Genomic DNA, 23,952 nt, shown 5'->3' with positions numbered 1-23,952 from the left:
GTGTGTGTGTGTGTGTGTGTGTGTGTGTGACCTCTACCTTTAATCCACTTTACCTTTCATTTCCGTTCTAGGCTCCTAAATGACCCAGGGCAGCTAAATCTCCTTCTCCTCTTCCACTTTACCTCACCTTTACTTTTCTTTTTTCATTTTATCCTCATTACATAGTTTTCCTGCCAATATTACAGCGACAAGGTCTCCATTTTTACTCAGTGAGTATTTCCACTATTAATTTTGGTGAAGTTTCCAGATTAATTAAGAGTCACTTGACTTGTAATTGAAGATGAGTTGGATTTACATTGCTATGACTGGATATTGTTTTGTTTAATTTAATTTGATAAGTGAATGATTTAGACTAGTAGTGAAAAGTGAGAATGAAACAGGTAACAGCAGCTATCATGTATTAATATGTATTCATGACTAAAAGATAAAAATATATTTGCCTTCTTGAAAACATGGTCTCTATTTATTGGCCTAATGTGTTGTTTCCAAGCTAACTGTACACTAAACACTCCAGATATGATTGATTTTCTCAAAAACTGCTTCGCCTATAACTCTGCGGCAACCAATCGGGCAACCAATTTATTTGTCAAGAGCAATAAAGGTGCAGGAAATTGTCCTTGTGTCGTAATGCATGTACAAAGATTCCTACAGAAACCTGCCGTGCAATACACAAGAGGATCCCTAATAGATAGACTTTATATTTAGTGCATGACAGTGTGTCATTATACACACGCACCGACCGATGTTATGAATGCCGTGCATCAATTTTATAGCCAATTGTGACAAAGAACGGCCGCGGCTATATCAGGAGACAAGCGCGTGATGCATTGGAACGACTGGCAGAAGAATTCATTGAGTTATATCGGCTGCGTTTAACTCCAGAGGATTTACAGCGCCTTCAGAATCACATCGATGTCGTGGAAAGCGCGTTGGTGCTAACAACAAGCACACGCCTGAGAAATTACAGTAACCATGGCGGCAAAACCAGATCCAACAGGAGGTGAGGGATTTGATGTCACATAAGTCACATTATCAGTTTTATTTTGTTTTGTTTGTAAAACCTGAGACTGCATCTGTGCTGACAAAGACCCCAAAGATCACTTCAAATGCATTTATTTATTTATTCGGCAGTGGTAAAACCAGCCCTGATGACACTAATATGGTTTGATGAGCCACTGTTTTCAGCTGAAGTGGAGATTTTGTTCTGATTTCTGATGCCAGTTAAGCTGTATCTGGTGAATTCTGCTTCACGATGACAGGTGGAGGTGACACTAAAAAGATCATAGGTGACGTGGCGATGAACACCACACAAAGCCAGTTATCTCCGAGGTCACTTTTCTGACCCCTCCTGCTTAAAAAACCCTCAAAAACTCAGAGGGATTGTGAGGCCCAGTGTCACCGTCTGTATTCATACTGAAATCCAGCCCAAGCTTTTAACACTTTGCTCTAACAGAGGATTCTGTCCTCCCCGAACTCGCCTCTGTACACCACCTGACAGCTGCACCACCCGAATCCCACACCCCACCTGCCACTGGTCACTCTTGGGCGGGGCGCCGCACATCAGGAGTGACACCGAGAAGGGACCACACCTCACTGGGTACGTGAGGAAATATTAAAAGTGGTGAAGGAAGCCGAGCAGACCATATTAAAGTGTGCTACACTCGATTCAACAGAGCAGCTTTGGCACGTAGCGGACACACACATTAAGGAGGTCCAGTCACCAGATCTGCAGCTGTATCATTAACATTGATCATGCTCCAACCAAATGAAGGAAAGTGAGGAGTAAAAAGAGCATCGAGAGCTCCAGTCCCAGTGCGGACAGCGAGCAGTGTGTCCAGTCTGGTGCGACTACACAACAAAAACAAAACTTCATCAGCATTTAAACCTGCTGCCTGTGGTGAACATAACAAGCTGTCCTGTTTCTCCTCTGTGCTGGACACAAACACACACTCACACACTCTATCACTCTTGTTTCACATTTTTGGCACTTACACACATTGAGACGCACACAGAGATCATCACACTGACACACCCAGGGGCTTTGAGCGGTAATTGGTTTGTGCGGCGATTCCTTTAGCGATGTCGTCAGTAATTGAATTTGACAAAGAGGAAGACAAAAAGGCTCGGAAGTGATTGAGGAGTGTGTGTGTGTGTGTGTGTGTGTGTGTGTGTGTGTGTGTGTGTGTGTGTGTGTGTGTGTGTGTGTGTGTGTTTGGATGGATACAAAGGAGATTAAGAATTGATCAGGGTGTCATTTAATGAAGCAGTAGTGGAGTTTGACACGTATATAGGTGATACCACATGCATGCACACACACATACATGCAGCCCTCCGTCCTTGGGAAGATTCCGTGTTCGTACTTATGTGACGTCTATGTCAGGATAATAAAAGCGTGCTCAAGAAAGTGTGTGTCGACGGTGTAATATCCAGTGAATCCAGTAAAGAAAACGTTACCGTCACACCACTACCGTTGAAGGTTTATTAGTAAATGATCAGTCTTTTATAAACAGCAGCTCCGATGTCATTACGGAGGTTTCTGATTGGTCGTTAACCTCCTGTGACCCAGACCAGAGACTTGTGTCCTCTGCAGTGGAACTGTGCTACTAAATTTAATTGTATTTCCACAGTGCCATCAGGGTGTACTGAAGCTTTTCGCTGAGGGTTAGAAAATGTTTCCTTGCATTCATGTAAAATTGATAAACACTTTTCCGTGTTTTCGTCATTCATTCATTCATTTTAGGTGAAACTCTGTACTTTTTTTCTTCTTTCTTTTGTGTAATCGAAGTGGCAGTTTCAAACAGTGCTCTAACAGTTTAAAGAAATCCATATCAATCAATCGGATGTGGTTTTCTGAAGGTTGTACTGCTGTTCTTGTCGATGGAGGTGGCAGAGCATATCGCATCCAAAATCCAGAGAGGGACGGACGTAGGAAGGCCTACACGCTGCTGCTGCACTCGGATGTAGAGGAGGTGGAAAAACATGAGACGAACCTGAATCTTTGATTTCCTCCACTCTGAATACTTATTTATTACAAAATGCAGTGTTACAGGTCATTGGTGACATTACTGAATCAATAATTCAGTAATAGTTTTCTCAGTTTATAAGCTTCTCTAAATAAACTATCCCATTTGAATATCTGTTGAAGGGTGGTATTTCCTAGTTTTTTTTAGTTTTGTGGAGGTTTTTGGGTGGAAATCAACTCCGCTGACCTCCCACAAATGGTCACTGTCAGTATCTCTGCTCACTGTTGTTCCTCTTTATATTGTTTTCACCATACGGCCTGTAGAGGTCACACTAAATCTCACGATTGTGCACCTCTATGGGACTGATAGAAACCCATACTTTGCTTCCTGTGTCTCCTCTCCTCTTCTCATTGATCCCTTTGTCATCTTCTCATCACTTCTCATCCCATCCTACCTCCTTGCGCCCCTCTGCATTGCGTGAGGTCAGGATAATGCTACTAATTTGTGTGTACGGCTGCGTTCGTCCCCTATCCGTCCCCTGCCGGCTCTGACACCCCCTAACCTTACACATAGTGCTGTGTCAACAACAGCCACACATCGGCACATCACAAGTGACAGAATCTCAGCGGAGCGGGGAAAGATAGTTTACACGATCAGAGAACGGGAGTGGAGGGAGGAAGGGCCAAAGAAGAAAAGGGGAGATATTATCTATGCGGTACTTCACTGTTGCTTCTGTTGTTGTCAAGGATAAATGGCCTAAACAATGCAAGAGGAGCTGCTTGTGTGAAATCAGCAGCAGTATATAGCAGTCGGTGATGGATTCAGCCAGTCAGTTCTTTATATTTGTTTGCTAGGCTGGGAAATGTGTTGCGTACTGCAAACATTCACTCACCATGCAATTAAGCAAAATGCAAGTTAATGGGATGTGATCCGAGACTGGATAAAAGTTTAAACGCACGTTGTTTCCCCCTTAAATTATTGGAGCTAAGCTACACATATATTCCCGTAAACACAGTTCATCTATCTCTTTTATAAGTTCAGGAATGAAATCAAACTCAAGTTGTTGCCCAACAAACTTACTCTAACAAAGTGTGATGAAACAAAACAATCGCAGAAGGAAACTGCAGCTCTGGAAACATTCATTCATTTTCTGCTCTGTCCTAATGCCTTTTACTACTGCAGGAGCCTGAAAGTTTCAAACTCTGCAGCAGAGGTGGAAATCAATTCTTGCTCCAGCTACTCCTTCAGTGATATGGTTCTCTTTTTTTGATATAACTTCAAAGAGAGATGCGCTCCTATTTCCCAAGCTGCCATTGCCATTGTGTTTTAGGATCCCATATATCATACATGGATGACAAAGCTGCCTAATTCTCAAGGTTCAACTAAACGTGGGAGAGAAACGACTTGGGTTCAACATTTTGAGAATACTCTCTCTGTGACAGTTAAATGAGAGGATCCGTCAAATATAAAGGCTACAGCAAGCAGTCACTTCGCTGAGCTTAGCATGATGATGAGCAATGGGGAAACATATCTAGAAAAAAAAGGTTTTAAATGATTTATAATCAACTGAATCTCTGATGTTATCAAGATCATAATTCAAATTTTAATGGCGTCAGATGGTAAGAAATATTGTGATCTCTTGTGGTTGTGGTAATGTAAGCAAGAGCCATTCAAGGCATGCTTGTCTTCAAATTATAGGTAATAGAGTGTGAATAGGAGCACATTTTATCAGAGCAACAAGAGACTTAATCAATGATGTGGCCTGTGAACCAGAAGCAGCCATCAAGAATGCTCAATCCCACACATTTACTGCTTTTTATACCAGTGTCTGAAACGCAACTTATTAGTAACAACAGCAAAAGCACTGTTTAACGACTAGAAACACTGTATCTGTATTTCATCTATACTTAATTTCAGAATTTAGAATATTTACAATTATTCAAGACACAGTAAATGTAGAGTTTAATTAAAGTATTTTAATGACAGATAAGTAGAATGAAATGATAACAGCAGGTGGAATATTGTTCTTTATAATCTGCATTATCAGTTACTCTGAGACATAATATCTCAGTCATCGTGTAATCCTGCCAACTTGTCCTGTAGCCCAAACCTGAACAGTCACATAGATGAAATGTGTTGGTTAAAAAAGAGTACGTCATTCTGGACTGGAAAAGTCACATTGCTGCCCAAACCAAGCAAAACAGCAAGATGTGTTATCATTTTGACAAAGGTTTTCAATGTGTATGAGGCTAGTAACGTACAGTAACTATTCTATTTACCTCAGATGTCATTGTGTGATTCATATTAGCAGGAAGAGGAAACTCCAGTAGCCTATTCCTTTTGTAAAGTAGCCTCCCGTGTTCAAATAAGCTGCTCATACAGTGTATGGATGCAATGAAGAAGAAGGAAAAGGTTAAGTTAAGACAAGATGTCACTGTGGCAGGTGACAGAAAAAAGAAAATGTGTTTTGCAATTCATTTGTTTTACAAATGACACATGGGGAGTTTTATTCATAAAGATTTCCACTCCTGGTTGACGGTTGCAGCTTTGTATTATAAATATGACAAGAGAACTTGAAAGCTGTTGTTAAATGGACTTAGCAACTTTTTGACGTTAAGCATTCATGCTAATTTTTTTAATTAGCTGAAGGCTGGAATGTTATATTTTCCATCAGGACATGTGTTTTGACAAACCTTTAACAAGACAGCAAGTTTTATCTTTTCTTTTCCTTGCAAAGCCTATTTTTAGAATTGTTTTTTTTTTTTTTCCATTAAACTAAGTATCTCTAGTTGAGACATGACATAAATGGATTTATCTATCCACTGTGTGTAAAGTTTAAAATCTCAGTTAGATAGTCTGATCCATCATCAAGAGAAATCCAGTGAGGTTTGGCCAGTCATGAGAAACTGCTGCCTTCCAGACGGTGCTCAGGGCACGGTGGTCCTTTGTGCGCTCTGCTGGCTCTCCGGATGCTACTTTACAGCTGTCACCGTGACTCACTGACAGCTACAGCTACCTGGAGCTGCACCCAAAGGGTGCCATTGTCAAACAGCTGTTTGTGTTTTCCTGCGTGCGTGCGTGCGCGCGTGTGTGTGTGTTACGGTTTCTCTCGTGTGCAAGAAATTGCGAGACAGGGAATATCTGTCAGATCAGATGTCAACAAACAACAACAGTCATTCATCACACGCAGACTTCCCTCGCTCGGCAAACAAACACAATCAGCACCGAAGAGATTTTAGTGCTGCCGAGAGGCTGATCCACAGACGACAGACACTTCATTGTGCCCTATTATACTAATTCCTGTATATTCATATCTATGTATTATAATTAAAACGGCAGTGGAGATTTGACAGGACATGTTATCGGTTATTTGATAGATGTTGCAGTTGAAAACATAATTTTATCAGGGAGACAGGCCTCGGCAGAGTTTCCATTCCATATAATGGTATCTTGGTTTGCTCTCCATTGAAGGCATTTTATGTAAATGAGCTTGTTTGATGTTCAGAATAAGTCAGACTTTTTTTTTTTTAATTTGAAAAGCTGTTTAAAAGCAAAACTGTGCTTGCTGAATAATTCTGATCTATGCTCCGAACCTGCCTGTCTTCACTGAATAAACATTTACAATAATTATAAAAATTATAAAAATTATAAAAATAATTAAAGTTAGCATTCTAACTCAATCCTATATAAAGTAATGATTCCATTCAAATGTATCCATCCATTAACATTACAGTATAAACCATATGCTTTTGGGTTGCGAAAAAAAAAAAAAAGAAAAAAGGAACACAATCATACCTACTACACAAGAATAAATGCGACATGTTTGTATTTGGTGGCTTTAAAACCAAGCTACTTACCATAAATATAATTCTTTTTTTCTTTTTTCTTATGACCCAAGGAAATCACATTCATTCATGATCTAGCAGGAACAGTCGGTCCTGGACAGACAGATCCCAAAACTAAAGAGCCATTACGGGTGGTTCAACTCTAAAACTACCAAGTCCCAGGAGAATATGGGCTGGGAGTCATAATACTCTGGAGAAAAACATTAAATTCTCCATCTAGAAGTGTTTTCTACAGCTGTACTGCAGCAGTGTGCAGCAGCAGCAGCATTTTCAAAAAGTTGTGTTTCTCTGTGACGCTGAGCTCTGTTGTTGTGTAAACAGACACCCAAAATGCAATTATAATTTAAAAAAATGACCAAAAAAAGAGCTGAATAAGTTTACACAACGACAAATAAAATCAATTCAGCTGTGCAACTCAGCTAATGAAACTCCAACTCATTGCCACACCTGAGGAAGACGGTGTTTCAATTCCCTCCATTAAACTTAAAAGACCAGTGAAGAAGAGCGTCTCTCTCTGCGCTCCTGTCGGATTCCTGATGCTAATTAGCGTCAGCGCCGCTCCAGGCAGCTAATATCTGTGTTTACCCTCAGTCACACTCAAAAACAAATATTTTTAACAGTCGTATACTAAAAAACAGAAACACACACACAAACGGAAAAGCACACCTGAAGAAGCTTTCACACATGTACTCTGTTTGTCCATGACCAGCTGGATATGCTCTTATACACCTGTGTTTAGGCGTCGTCGGCTTTACTCATCAAACACACCTGAACACACACATGCACAGAGCGCTCACACTTATCTGAACGAGCTGCTTCCACTTCAAGCGTGTTGTTATTGATTATTCTTAAACAGCGCCGCTCCTGTCGACTTGTACCAGGAAATTGGCTTCATATTGAAACTGTCACAGCGAGGGTGCGTTTCATTTCAGGCCCCCGAGGGCATACGGAGCGCAGCGAGGAATCAATTCCGAGTCTGGCTTTGGATTGTTCCTGTCAAGGTGTTGAAGGTATTTTTTTTACTTTATTAATTAGTACAGTAGACGTGTGGAGAGTGGCGTCAGACCCCGAGTACGTCCTTCGACCGGGTTTACTTTAAAGTGTTTCCAAAGCCGACTCTGCTAGAAAGTCCTTCACAGAGACTCTGGATCCCTTCCAGGTTCGCAACGGCGCCTCCAGACAACCTCTAACCTCCACATTGAGGGGATTTAGTGGAGACCAACTCTCCATAGTCAAGGAAACCAAAACTACAAATGAACTTGATGTATGAAAAAACTGTTGCTTGATTGTCGAAAAATGTGTTCATTTGTTTGTTTTTTTCATACTTTTAATTTTTTGAAAGAAAAAATCATCAGAGTGAATTCTCAATATAATAAATCTCACGGTTTTCATCATGCACACAGACAATGCCATAATTGACGAAAGTGATATGGCTTTCAAACATTTGTTAAAATTGTTGCTTTTATATTTATTTGAGTTCTTTGCAAATTAAAAGGATCACTATGGAAGGAATTTCTCACTGAGTTCAGAAATTGACATGAGAGTCATGTATTAGAACAGGGTTGTCAAACATAAGGCCCGTGGACCAAAACCAACCACAAGCGGCTCCGATCCAGACCAACAAACCACCAAGCAAAGTGTAAAAAATCTTAAATAATTGATTAAAAAAAAATTTCCAAAGAGTCGCAGACACAACACAGGAGTTGAGATATTGGCATGACAGATTTGTTCAAAGCCATGCTGTCAGGGTGCGTTTGTAACACACACACACACACACACTCTTCTGAGTGGGGAATTTAACATCTGTACTCTGTTAAATCTGAAGCTAATGTGGGGTCACTCCACGTAGTAACTCAGCATGCACATGAGAAACACCATTTGTTAATCAAACCCTCTTTGCAAAATCAAGCCTAGCCTATGTGATCAGTTAGCTTGAGAAAACATGAAGTGATGTGTGGAGATAGTGTTTGCTTCACAAGCTTCACTTCATCCATGTGTGAACAAATCTGGGAGCTCATAATGTTGTACTTCATTTTCTGCACACGATGAAAATTTCCCATCTGCTAACCTTCCCAGTTCCTTGAATGCACCATCAGTCACTTCATATCTTGATTTATTTTTACATCCACTATTTTTGCAGCCCCCTGAGGGCAACTTTTGGCCTTTCAGAATTCTGGTTTCTGCCGTTACTTTTGAATGTGTCACTGTTTTCTTCATTAATGTTGACAAACAATATCTCTTAGAGTCACAGCCTTGTATTCTGGAACTATTTTTAAGTTAGAATGAATGTTATCTGCAGTATTTTAAGAATATTAATTATTTATTTTTGTTGAAAAAAACCCCCACACACATCAGAAATAGCTTATTATTCAAAGTAGGCTGTTTTATACACATCTTGGAACATGTCTGGAGGCCATCTTTAATGATCCAGGCAGAGCGTCTTTACATAATCAACATTGCTCCATTAATTAAAAAGAAAATGAAAAAAAAAAAAAAACAACAAAAATCTTTCTTTCATGAGCAGATAATTGCAGGCTCTGCACATATTAGTAGTTCAGTTAAATTTTAATTGAATTTGAAATCTGCACCATGTGATAAGTGGCACTATGTTCTCTTTAGCACCGAGTGAATTGGAGTGTGACACAAATCCTCTTAGATTTTAGATTACAATGACAGTTGAAGACAGGAAGACCTCCTGCTGTGCTAATTATTCCCAGCTAATGACATCAAATCCTTAGAATTTCAACCACATTGACTCTACTTTTTCAAAGCATTCTAGGAATAATTTCTTAATCTTTATCTTACTTGCAGGTCAAGATTCAAGATCACTTGAAAATGCCCTGAAACCATTTTTCAATTCTTACTCAAGCAGATATATCAACAGGTTTTCAACCACAACCATTAAAAGTACTGTAGATAGCAAATGTGACCAAGTGTCTCTAATTTCAGCCTTTAAAATTGTGCAGTATTATTGTGTCTCTCGATGGGAGAATAAAGTATTTTCTAATAGCGTGTAGTTCTCACTCCTTCATGTCTGTGTGTATTTTGTACCTTGATGACGTAGATGTCCGTCGAGATGCAGGTGACCGAGTCGTCCACCTCCCTCACCTGCCCGTCCGTCTCCACGGTGACCAGTTTGATGGGCACCACCACGTGCCGACCAGTTAGGATGGCTGTGTTCACCACCTCCGTGTCCTTAAAGAGATCAAAAGAGGAAAAATTTAAGCCTCAATTGAATCAGAACAAATAATGGTTTCATGAGTCATGTATGGAAAAAAAAAAAAAAAAAAAAACACAGAATTTGGTTTGTTTCACCATTGACTTATGGAATTAAAAGAACAAATAAATAAAGAAACACCTTAAAAATAGTACTTGCAGGTGGTGGAATGAAGCACTAACAAATGCAACCTGTGCATAAAAAACAGATGTGAATCAGCACCATGGACAGTGCCTTAGATTTTTCATCACAGAGCGACCTGCTGATAATCTGTACCACAATTTTCGATTGGCTATTTCAGCACCATGGACAGCACCTTGGGTTTTTCATGAAAGAGTGACCTGCTGATAAATTGCACCAAAATGGTGTATTGGCTAGGTCAACAATATGGACAGCACCTTGGGCTTATTAGAAGAGCGACTTGCTGATAATCTGCACCAAAATGGTGTATTGGCTATTTCAGTACCATGGACAGTGCCTTGGATTTATCATTAAACAGTGACCTGCTGATGGTCGGCACCACAATTTTTTTTCAACAATTTCAACACCATAGATAGCACCTTAGATTCATCAGTAGACAGCAATGTAATATTAGCCTTTACCACAACAGTCTATATTAGCACAACATGGCTATATTAGAACTGTGGACAGCACCTTGGAATCATCATGAAAGAGTGACCTACTGATATTCTTAACCACATTTGATTCTATATTTTAGCACCCTGGCCAGCACTTTGAACTTATTAAAACATTGACCTACTGATACTCTACACCAAAATGGGGATTGGCTATTTCAGCACCTTGGAGAGCATCTTGGATTTAAACAGCGACCTAATATTAATCTTACCACAACAATCAATTAGCCATATCAGCACCATGGGCAGAACCTTGGATTTTTAATTATAGAGTGACCAACTGATAATCTGCTAAAACAATTGTCAATTGGCTATTTCAGCACTATGGAAAGCGCCTTGGATTTATCAGTAAACAGAGACCTAATAATAATATCTAACACAACAGTCAATTGGCTATATCAGCACCATGGCCAGCGCCTTGGATTTTTAATGATACAGTGGCCAACTGATATTCTGCTCCAAAATTGTCAATTGGCTAATTCAGCACCATGGAATTATTAAAAGAGTGATCTACTGATACTCCACCACAATGGTGGATTCGCTATGTCAGGACCATGAACAGCGCTGTAGATTTATCAGTAAATAGTCACCTGCTGATACTGTGCACCACAATGGTGTAGTGGGTATGGACTCTATGCACAACTTCACCACTTCCTGAACTTCAGGAGGCTCCTTGTTTCCTGTTTTTCATGATAGGACGAGCTGATTAATGCAGGTGTGTCTGACCTCTGTAACACCTTCAGACACATCTGTATTAATCAGCTCATCCTATCATGAAAGACAGGAAACAAAGAGCCTCCTGAAGTTCAGGAAGTGGTTGAGTTGTGCATAGAGCCTATTCCAACACCATGGACAGTGCAGTGCATTTATCAGTAAACAGCAATATAACATTAATCTTTACTACAACAGTCAATTGCCTATATCAGCATCATGGACAGTGACTTGGAATCACCAGTGAACAGTCACCCACTGTTAATCTTCACCACAATACTGGATTGGCTATTTCAGTACCATAGACAGCGCCTCAAACTTAAAACAGTGACCAATGATAAAATTCACTAGAACGGTGGATTGGCTATTCATCATTAAACAGTGACCCATTAACAATCTGCACCAAAATGGTGGGTTGCTGGGTTTCAGTAAACAGCGATCTACTATTAATCTTTACAAAAACATTGAATTGGCGGTATAAGCACCATGGACAATGCCTTGGATTTTTAATGATACACTGACCCATTGATATTCTGTCCCACAAAAGTAAATTGGCTATATAAGCACCATGGACAGCACCTTGGATTTGTCATGAAAGAGCGACCTGCTGATAGTCTGCACCACAATTTTTGATTGGTTATTTCAACACCATGGACAGCGCCTTGGATGTATCAGTAAACAGTAATCTAATATTTGCCTTGACCACAAAATTGGCCATATCAGAACCGTGGACAGCACCTTGGAATCATCATGAAAGAGTGACTGACTGGGATTCTTCAACACAATTGTCAATTGTATATTTTAGCACCATGGCCAGCCCTTTGGACTTATTAAAACATTGACCTATTGATACTCTGCACCACAATGGGGGATTGGCTATTTCAGCACCATGGAGAGCGTCTTGGACTTATTAAAACAGTGAGCCACTGATAAGCTTAACCAAAACAGTTGATTGGCAATTCCAGCACCATGGACAACGCCTTGGAATAATCATGAAATGGCGATTTTACTGATAATCTGCTCCACAATTGTCAATTACCTATTTTAGCACTATGAACAGTACTTTGTTTTTATCATTAAACAGCGGCTCACTGATAACAATTATCATTTGGCTTTTCACCACCATGGAGAGCGCCTTGGATTTATCAGTAAACAGCAACCCACAGTTAATCTGAACCAAAATGCTGGATTGGCAATTTCAGCACCTTTGACAGCATCTTCGACTTATCAAAACAGTGACCCACTGATAAGCTTTACCAAAAGAGTGGACTGGCTATTTCAGCACGATGGACAGCACCTTGGAATAATCATGAAATGGTGACCTCCTGATAATCTGCTCCACAACTGTGAATTGGCTATTTCAGCAAGAGGGAAAGTGCCTTGGATTAATCATGAAAGAGCGACCTGTTGACAATCTGCACCAAAATTGTCAATTAGCTAATTCAGCACCATGAACAGTGCCTTGGACTTATTTTTGAACACTGACCTACTGATACTTTGCACCGTAACAATGGATTGGCTATGTCAGCACCATGGACAGTGCCTTAGATTTTTTCATGAAAAAAATCTAAGGCCTGCTGATAATCTGCACCACAATTGTCAATTAGCTATTTCAGCACCATGGACAGTGCCTTGGACTTATCTTTTAACACTGACCTGTTGATACTCTGCACCGTAACAATGGATTGGCTATTTCAGCGCCATGGGCAGTGCCTTAGATTTATCATTGCTGCTGATTATCTGCACCACAATGGTGGATTGGCTATTTCAGCACCGTGGACAGCGCCTTGAAATAATCATGACAAAGTGACCTGCTGATTATCTGCACCATAATTATCAATTAGCTATTTCAGCACCATGGACAGTGCCCTGGACCTATCTTTTAACACTGACCTACTGATACTCCGTACCGCAACAATGGATTGGCTATTTCAGCACCATAGAAAGCGTCTTAGATTTTTCATGAAAGAGTGACCTGCTGATAATCTGCACCACAATGGTGGAATGGCCATTTCAGCCCAATGGACAGCGCCTTGAACTTTTCATTGAAAAGCAACCTGTACTGATAATCTGCTCCACAATTGTCAATTACCTATTTCAGCACTTTGAAAAGCACTTAGTTTTTATCATTGAAAGCATGCTCTACCGATGGTATGCACAACAATTGTCAATTTGCTATTTCAGTACCATGAACAGTGCCTTGGATTTTTCATGAAAGAGCCAGCTGCTGATAATCTGCACCACAATTGTCAATTAGCTATTTCAGCACCATGGACAGTGCCTTGGACTTTTTAAGGATTTTTTTAATAGTGATATACTGGTACTTTGCGCTGTCACGGTGGATTGGCTATGTCAGCACCTTGGACAGCGCCTTGGACATATTAAAACAGTGACCCACTGACAAGCTTTAACAAAACTGGTGATTTCAGCACCATAGACAGCGCCTTGGATTTTTAATGATACAGTGATCCACTGATAAACTGCACCACAATGGTGGATTGGCTATTTCAGTATGATGGACAGCGCCTTGGAATAATCATGAAATGGCAACCTACTGATAATCTGCTCCACAATTGTCAAGTGGCTATTTCAGCACCATGGACAGCGCCTTGGATTTTTCATTGAAAAGTGATCTGTACTGATAATCTGCTCCACAGTTGTCAATTACCTATTTCAGCACTATGAACAGCACTTCGTATGTATCATTAAACAGCGGCTCACTGATAATCACAATTATCATTTGGCTATTTCAGTGCAATGGACAGTGCCTTGATCTTAACATTAAACAGTGACCCACTAACAATTTTCACCAAAATGGTGGATTGGCTATTTCAGCACCATGGAGAGTGCCTTGGATTCATCATTAAATAGCGACCCACAGTTAATCCTTACCAAAATGGTGGATAGGCAATGTCAGTACCATGGACAGCGTCTTGAATTATTAATGATACAGTGACCCACTGATATTCTGCTCCACAATTGTCAATTGGCTATTTTAGTACCGTGGACAGCGCCTTGGACTTATTAAAAGATCAACTTGTTGATAATCTGCACCACAACATTGGATTGGTTTATTCAGCACCATGGACAGTGCCTTGGACTTATTAAAACAGTGACTCACTGATATTCTGTACCAGAGTATCATTTACTGACTTTATAATACAATCCTTTCTGTAATTTGGGGCGACAGTAGCTCAGCAGGTCGTCTTATAACCGGAAGGTTGGCGGTTCGATCCCCGCTCCCGCAGGCCTAAAACTGTCTTTGTGTCCTTGGGCAAGACACTTCACCCACGTTGCCTAGTATGAAAGTTGTGAGAGTGAATGGTTGGTGGTGGTCGGAGGGGCCGATGGCGCAGATTGGCAGCCTCGCTTCCGTCAGTCTGCCCCAGGGCAGCTGTGGCTACAGAAGTAGCTTACCACCACCCAGTATGGTGTGAATGAATAATGCAATGCAATGTAAAGCGTCTTTGAGTGTCCTGAAAAGCGCTATATAAAACCAATGCATTATTATTATTATTAATTCCCCTTCTTCACATCTCAAAGCAGGAACTAATTGGGTCAGCTGGACTTGGTTGGATTTCTAGTCAGCTTTTCACCCGTCTTACTGATGAACTATTGAAGACACTTGGATAACACCCTCAGAGACATATGACCACATCCACTTGACCTGATTCAATTGGTTTGGGATATGAACAAGGAGAAGAATAGAGAAGATTTCCAATCCATCCATCTTCTAAACCACTCCATCCTGGTGCTGGAGCCAATCTCAGTTAACTGTGACTGAAGGCAGCCTGGACAAGTCCATCGCAGGGCAAACACACAGAAACAGACAACCACACAAAAACACGCTCACACCTAGGGGCAACTTATAATCACCAGTGGAATAACAATATAATATGCATCAATATTTTTTTTTCTGAGTCTCTTCAGTCACTATTAATTTTTGTCAAAGATTTATTGTTGTGACTGATTATGCCCCCTGTTTTTATTTTTTTCTTCTTCTTTATATTCAGATTTTCTTGATTTAATGCTCTGATATGTGTAACAACTCCTCTTTGGCTTGTGGAGACTCATCGCTGCATCCAATCAATCAGTCAATAAATACAACCCAGTTTGTCTAATTCCATGAAACACATTAAATCATTAAAAATGGAGAATGGAGTGTAGATGAGCTCAGGGCTGATTCCTCCACACTGATTGGTGTGAGTGTTCATTAGAGCAACAATCTGTCAATCTCAGTCAATGTATATTGTTTTAAATGTGGTAGACACTTCAACTAGGTATTTCCTTTTTTTTTCCAACTAGGTATTTCCAATTGTTTAAAATTGAGAAATATTGTCAACATTTTATGGCGTGACTTTTCCAGTGATTCTTTTGAAAGCTGACGTGTGAGACGCAGCCCACTGTTGTTTCTGATTAGAATACATGCAGACAATGTGTCACAAACATTGAAATTTAGCCATCATCTGCTGCCACCTAAACTTGGGTGTAATTATTCCCCAAACACACACACACACACACACACACACACACACACACACACACACACACACACACACACACACACACACACACACACACACACACAAAGATGACACCGGGAGCTGTGCAGGGGAAGAGACAGGAATAAACAACAAAGACCAAGTGAATTTTAAAGGAAAACAGGAGAAGAGAGTGAGAGATGGGGGAGGTAAAAAAAAGGAGGTGATTATAAACCTCATGATTATTGTAATCAGCATGATTACATTTGATTAGATCCTTCCAACAAAAATAGCACAAACAAACCAGCAAACACACACACACACACACACGCACACAGGTACGCTGTGTGCCGGCGTCAATCTTGATTATTTGGCATTGAGTTTCCAAGGGGGCATTTATCACTGCCAACACACACACAAGCCTGATTACAGGGTATTTTGCTAGGACTCCTGTTTCTCGATGGGAAGTGTGTGTGTGTGTGTGTGTGTGTGTGTGTGTGTGTGTGTGTGTGTGTGTGTGTGTGTCTGTGTCTGTGTCTGTTATTGAAATCCTCAGTAAAATTAGACTGAGCACAACTGAAAAGACAAAGAAGCAATAAAAGATAAATCTCCTCTTTAAATATTTCATTGAGTCCAGAGACAGTCGTCACTGACATGGTTACTGAATGATTTCAAGAATTCCTGTGAGTTACATGAGATTTTATGTCTGTCTTGCACAGATGTAGCAATAGATATTTTGGGTGTGTCTATGGCACAGATCTTTTTTTTTTTTTTTTTTTACTTTTTGCACTGGGATCTCCTTTAAAGCTTTCCCTCATGGCATTCCATGATGAACAATTGGATAGAAATAAAGTGGCAGGTGATTGATTTCAAACGGTGCCTCCAGTGTGTGAATCAATGGCATAAGAAGCACTTCAGTATGCATATTCGGACCTCTAGTGGCTGTACCAAATATGGCAAAAGCACAGGAGAACTTGAACGTAATATTCTATCATCCAACAAGCACCACCTTCTTTCTCATCCTGGAAGTGTTTTTGATAAGATTTTATCTGAGAGAAGGACCTGAAAGTGGAAAACTCAATCTAGTCCCTGCTAGTAATGGACAATTTTTCTTCTATAATATAATAACTTGCCAAGAATGTGACAACAAACTTGATTCATTATTGTAATAACATTCTGTCAATAAATTAATATTAGAATTGATGTATCATTTAAAAAAAGGTCTTTTTGAGTTTTTTGCAGTTTATTTATAAAATCGAACAAAAGCATGTACTGTTAAATTATGACAATCAGATAATGTTAACTGTAAATTTGCATTAGTGAGCTAAAACCCTTTGAGGTCCTCTGATGTTCTATTTAATCAAAGTTTTGTATAAAGCTGCAGGGTTTAGTTCCTCAATGTCTCCATGAAACTAAAATAACGTCGACCACCTCATGATGCCTATTAATAACTTTACGATGACTAGAAAAACAAACGTGGCACGTGTACACATTATTCTCGAATCAGGCATTTCACGAAAGTGAGACGCAAATATGAGGAACACCTAAAGTATGGAGAAGAGAGACATTTGTTCTACTTGTTTCTTAAGCATTTCTCTTCAACTGGGCCATGAAGGAAGAGAGAATAGACCACATCATCCATGTTACTCACTTTGCGCCTCGTGGCGATTACAATCATCGATGTCACATCACATTCATTAAGCACCTTTTCTTCCCGGCCAGGTCTCCTGTCTTTGGTCTTTTCACACTGCTTCGTACTTTCATGTCTACTGTGCATGAAATGCACCGATGGCTGCACAAAGGGATTATCTTCTCTCAGCCTTTCTGTTGAAGCAGACACACTGCTGGATGATGGGCACCCATGCATTGATGCACAAAATGAGGGATTCATTGTGAAGTGGGTAAACTGTTAAGCCTGTTTTAATAGTGTGAGGAATCGGAAATGCAGAAATTTGCATGATACATGTGGATAAAAGCACAAACTTGTGAAATTTGAAATTTTCCCTTGTAATTGTGCTGGTTTTCTCTTCTTCTTCTTGATATTTCTTAACTTTCTCCACCAATTCAGTCTTATTGAACTTCACCTCATGCCTGCATTTATCCAGCTTATAGCGGGACATGTATGATCACTGATATCAAATCATAAGTGCATTGAACATAAAAAAAGAGCCCAAAGAGAGAAGAGAGATGCACTCTCACAGTACATGTAATAAGACAGGATCACTAAAATGAGCACACTCTTGAGTTTAAGCACATGTGACCATTGACAAGTGTCCTAATGTTCTATTGTTCTCTGTCACACACCACTGTGTGACCTTTATTTAATGAGATGTCTCTCTCTCTCTCTCTCTCTCTCTCTCTCTCTCTCTCTCTCTCTCTCTCTCTCTCTCTCTCTCAAACACACACACACACACACACACACACACACACACACACACACACACACACACACACACGTCTATACTCACGCTGTCCATCCCTTCTACATCATTCTTAAAAATCCAAAACCCAGGATCTATTGAGCGATAATACAGGTAGGATCCCTCTGCAGTTGAGTTTCCAGCTTACAGACCGCATAAAGTGACCAAAGATTTGTTGCAAACACATAAACTTACTGCAGTTTCCAGACTCATAGTTTTTCAATTTCTTATTCGATCCAACAACTTATATCAAGAAGCCACTTAGACCTCACTGACATGATGTTTCCAACGAAAATGCATCACATCAGTGTCTATTTGCATAGAAGTGGCAAAAGTATTGAAAAGTTAGTAGTTAGCATCTTGGAGAATTTGGACATGCCACTCTGGGGGCCACCATTCTGGTTGTTGTCTATCCGCTCAGAAAAATTTATGAAGAAAGACTTTTTGCAGAAAATCTGCATTTTCCATCGCTGTATCACAATGCAACTGAAAAAAACACAAAAAACCTTCCAGTACTACCGTATTTGACTAAGAGAGCAAGAAAGCATCAAACAAACAGCAGAAAGAGTTTGACTAACTGGAGAAGAGCAGAACAACTGTCACAGTGATGAAGAAAACAAACCACTCACACACAGGTGAAACTTAAAGGTGCATTAAGGAGTTTTTCAATTTTCCACCATAAATATGTTACAAATATTCAATGATGTGTAGAATGTGCTCTGATATATTCATTGCAAGTACCACTAACAGCCTAAATTGTCACTTGAAAGTTGCAGTGCCGGTCCGGCAATTTGTATTTCTCTGGGAGGATCTGGGAGGATCTGACGTAATGCGCACTCCCGCTGGCCTGACTTGCTTAGCTTTCATTTTGTCCGCCATTACTCCGCCAGATGCTTAGCGAGCAACAACTGAGCAGTATTGAGGATGGAAACTTAAAGGTTACTTGAGTGCTACTAAAAGAGCGAGGAAGGAGTTCCCCTCTGCACGTACATGGACGCAAGCCACAGGCACGAGCATTTCAGTAAGCTGCAGTTACACCCAAGGCCTGCAGGGGCCGTTGTTTCGTATGAAACGTGCAAACTCCTTAAAGTCTGGAAAATAAATTTACAGAATTACTGGAGCGTCTTCACTGGTACAAATCATTTCGAAGTATCTTTCCCTTATCTTTACCACAATCAAGGGCTGGAGACCTGAACTTAACCTTTGTCCAAAATCTTTAACACTTAAAGCAGAACTATGCAACTTTTTTACCTCAATAAATGTTTTTCAGAATCCCCATGGGGGTAAACAAAGACTTGGCAAGGTGATTCGCCAGTCCCTCCACTTCCCCCGGGCTCTGTGTCCTGAAAATAGCGCTTGCAATTTCAGAGGAGCGGACCCGACTACATCTCGTGAGAACAAACCTGCTTTACGGCACTCATACAGGAGTACAAGTATAAAAGCGCGTAAAACAAACATGAAACCCTCTCTGCTGTCAGCAATGCCACCCTTAGGTGCTCACTGATGGCAGAACCAAAAAGACAGAAAAAATTTTTGTCTGACGAATGGTAAATTGACTACACTTATATAGCACTTTTTACCCTGCACTGACAGAGCCCAAAGTGATTTATCACATTCACCCATTCACACTCACATTCACACACCAGTGGAGGCGGCTGCCATGCAAGGCTCTCAGTCCATCCACTGGGGGCAGTGTAGGGTTCAGTGTCTTGCCCAAGGAGACAGGAATCGAACTAACAACCTTCCGATTGAGAGACGACTGCTCTCCCCACTGAACCACAGCCACCCCCAAGATGAGTGAGGTGAGTGAGGAAAAGAAAAAAAAGGAAATGGGAGTGGGATGCTCTCTGCACGTGGGGTGGGGGGGGGGGGGGGGGGGGTGGGGGGGGGCGGGGGGGGGGGGGTGATGATGCGTAGAACGTTTACGACAGTGAGCTTTCACAGGAGACCAGCAGGGGGAGCGCTAAAGCAAATCTTGCATAGTTCTCCTTTAACCTTTAAATACATGTGACAGTGTTTGGGAGTTAGCATTTCTATAAGTGCCATGTGTTCCAGTTTAAGGAGAACATCATGAGGGAAAAAGTGTTTCCTATGTTTTCCCGACTTCACAGTAAAGCAAGTCTATACAAACAGAGTTACACGGTCAAGGTTGAGAGAAAGGTGAGGAGGAGAAAAGGGAGGAGAAGGAGAAGGGGGATTAGAACCATGAAGAAGATAAAAGAGAGAGCAGGTGAGGGAGCTGACGAAGGACACGAAAAAAGTGAAGGTATATGTGGAGAGGACGCAGGCAAACGGAGCGAGAGATAATGTGTCTATTTCCCAGGAAGCAGCTCTTTCTCCATCGGTATATTACCCTATATGTGTATCTCCTGTGTGCCGTCCCCCGGGGGGGAAAGCCACAGAACTGCAATAGATAAGATCATGTTTACACCTGGGCAGCTGCAGCATCGGCAGCAGAGCAACAACAAGGGAAGGGAGGAAAAAAAAACCCTTTATTCAGAAAGAGGTTAAATGGAATTTAAATATGGCACCAAGTGGATATTTAAGCTTTTTCCTTCTCATCTGGATTTTACTTCATTTGAAGTGTTGATCAAAGGATGGAGGTGCTGTATGACGTGTGTGATCTTTTTCATACATTCAGTGTGTGGTGTGGGAATTCATTTTAGTTTCAAAATTCTTAATCTAATACTTGCTTGCTCACATATGATACTCAGGGGAAAATAGCACAATATAAATGCATTTAAATTTGTTTTGCAGCTGCTTATGTATTTCTTAATGATTTGTAATCTTAACCATGAAAAAAGCACACGAGGTCCCGGGAAGTTTTTTTCGTGCTGAGTTCAGGTGGTGGGAGGAGCAGGAAGCAGGAAGCAAAAACTTAACCCAAGCTGTGCAAACTTCGGCCTATCGGTGCAACATGGTCTCTTCACTAAATGCATGAATGACCATCAACGGTGTGGGTGAAAGGAAGGTTGAGCACTGAATAGATATGGACTAGCTGTAGTTTTGTGTTTGTTTTTCATTTTGATTCAATGCCAAGTAAAACCTGAGCTGGCAGCACCAAACCTGACGGGATTGCCAAAACACTGCTCAAAAGCATAATGTGTTCAGGAAAACAGGTTATTTCAAAAAACATGTTTAAAATAACCTGCAAACAAGAGGAAAAACACATAAATACACACGTGGTGTCTGTCAAATTACATTTATCTGGCCCTCAATTAAAAAAAGTAAAGTGACACTTATTCTACCCCCACACAGAGCTGAAATACTTCACAAATGAGAAATACCTGCGCATGACTGCCTGGGATTTTTATTAAGCTGTAGTTAAATCACAATGATCAAAATGATCATGAAGAAGTAACCACTGCCAACCTGTCAATTAGTTACTGTCATAATAATGAGAAACATGTGTCTCCCTACAATAAACACACCAAGCACACATCCCTATTTTTACACACTGACTTGATAAAACAGTCACATTTGTGAAGGAAGTAGTGATATTTTTGTGTTGATCTGTACGTCACTGACAGGGAGGAAGTCAGGGTTCCCTTCAAAGACAGGAGGAATGCTACATGTACCCTCTGCTATACCCCAAATCCAATGGCTCCTTCAAACACAGGACTTCACAAATCGTCATTTTTACTCCCTGATTAATATGGACCAGTGGAGAAATCTAAGGCCCCATTTAAACAACAATGTTTCAAGGGAAAACTGATCGTTTCTGCATATCTGTTTCAGTTATTTTTCATTTTTTATAATTGTGACTGTTTTCTATCTATCCATCCATTATCTACCGCTTCTCCTTCTCAGGGTCGCGGGTGGCTGGAGCCGATCCCAGCTGCTGTGGGCGAAGGCAGGGTACACCCTGGACAGGTCGGATGGATGGATGTTTTCTATCTACTTGCATATGAGCAGAAAAACTGTTCTCTACAGCTGCAGTGCTCCAACAGCGTCTTAAAAAAGTTTTTTTTTTGACCTGCCTATATAAAGATGGAGTCGGAGCGTTTTTAAAAACTTCCACCTTGGGATCATTTTTCAAATAGTGCCGTTTTCATAGGCTCCAAGTACCGTTGTCCTGTAAATGGACAGCAAAAACAACAACAACATTTACAGGTCAGTAAAAAAAAAAAAAAAAAAAAAAATAAATGAATGCATTTTTACTGAAGACTTCACTGGGCTATTATGCAGATTGCAATATGGAGCTACAGTGTTGTGTGCCTTGCTCACTGATGGCGGCAGCAGACATTAACCTGTGACAGCAGCCAGAGCGGGCTTCAAGAACCTGCATGTTAATACCAGCTCCGGGTTGAGTCTGCAGCGCAGAGGTGAAGCGGTGAGACTCAGAGAACAGACCAGATGAGGGGGAGAGAAAGGTGAGAGAAACACAGCAGGAAGAAGAACATTAGAGTCGGAGTGAAGGAGACAGAGGAACAGACAGAGGAAGAAAAGGAAGGCATTTCATGCCTGTCCAAGGGAATTATTAAGTGGCTCGTCAACAGCTGGCTCCCTACTGCCTTCAAAATCTGCTCCACACTGCGCTCAGATAAGCTCAGAGGAAGTGCGTGAGCTCGCGCACGTGTGTGTGTGTGTGTGTGGGTGTGTGTGTGTGTGTGTGTGTGTGTGTGTGTGTGTGTGTGCACGAGTGGATTTTTGCGTCTCTCAAGCCTTCGTTTGTATGAATGAATGCCGTTCTTTTCTTCTTTTTTTTTTTTTTTGCAAGAGTTACTGTAGCTCTGTGCACATGCCCCTGTACAGATGTGTAGGTGGGCAAAAAAGAAGAGGGCGTGGATGAGTGCGTGCGCACGTACATGCACGTGTGTCTTCTTACGCACAGACAAACGTGCCTGTGTGTGCATGATGCAAAGAGAAATAAAGTCGAGGAAACAGCTTCCCTCCCTGGCAAAGCTCATCCATGCATGCAGTGTGTGTGTGTGTGAAGGAACTAGAGCGAGACCACCCATCGCACGCACACACACGCACGCGCACACATACACACAGTATTGTGAAACCGTTGACACAGTGAAAAAATTGGAGCTTTTTTGCTCTTCTGTGCAAATTCAATTCCAACTTACAATAAGAGTATGTAAGCAGTTCTCTTTCTGTCTCTCCCTGTGCCTCTGTCGGTCCATCACTCTTTTTTGCTCTCTTCTTCACTCACTCACTCTCTCTCACTCACACACACACACACACACACACACACACACACACACACACACACATCAGAGCCTCTTCTGAAGCATCGACATCTAATCTGTGTCTGTGTTCCCGGTAAATGTGCAGCGACATTAACACACTCGCACTGGAGTCGTATCTCCCCGATCTGCCTCTGTGTTCATTCCTCAAATTGTCAAGTTTCTCATTTGGGGGAAATTGCTTGGAACATATACAACTCCGAGTCTGCCGCTGCTCTTATTGTGACCTTTTCACCGCAGTCTGAGGATTCAAATGCTGCGGCGCTCGCGGACAAAAATCTCATTGTTTTAAGCTCAACTCCAGGTTTCAAACTTGCGATTTTCAGAAGAAGCACAGGGGAGAAAAATGTTACATTTTTCTTTTTAACTGCAGTAGAATCATCAAGATTTTCAGTTATTTTAAATGTTGTATAAAGTTTGTGAAAACAGATAGTCTTGTGGGACATAAAGGAACCGATTAATACTTTGACTTAGTTCATTTCACTGTG

At 40.9% G+C, this 23,952-nt stretch overlaps 1 protein-coding gene across 1 annotated transcript in view; it reads right to left on the bottom strand.

Annotated features, from left to right (window-relative positions):
* Positions 1-23,952, bottom strand: part of LOC115385325 (transmembrane protein 132C-like) — a 116,259-nt gene that overhangs the window by 44,722 nt on the left and 47,585 nt on the right. The window contains exon 3 of the mRNA XM_030087302.1: positions 9,860-10,003. Within this exon, the coding sequence (XP_029943162.1) occupies positions 9,860-10,003 (144 nt within the window). The remainder of the gene's footprint in view (positions 1-9,859; positions 10,004-23,952) is intronic.

Source organism: Salarias fasciatus, unplaced genomic scaffold (assembly GCF_902148845.1).
Source record: "Salarias fasciatus unplaced genomic scaffold, fSalaFa1.1, whole genome shotgun sequence".
Lineage (NCBI taxonomy): Eukaryota > Metazoa > Chordata > Actinopteri > Blenniiformes > Blenniidae > Salarias > Salarias fasciatus.
This window is presented reverse-complemented; position numbering and strand designations above follow the sequence as displayed.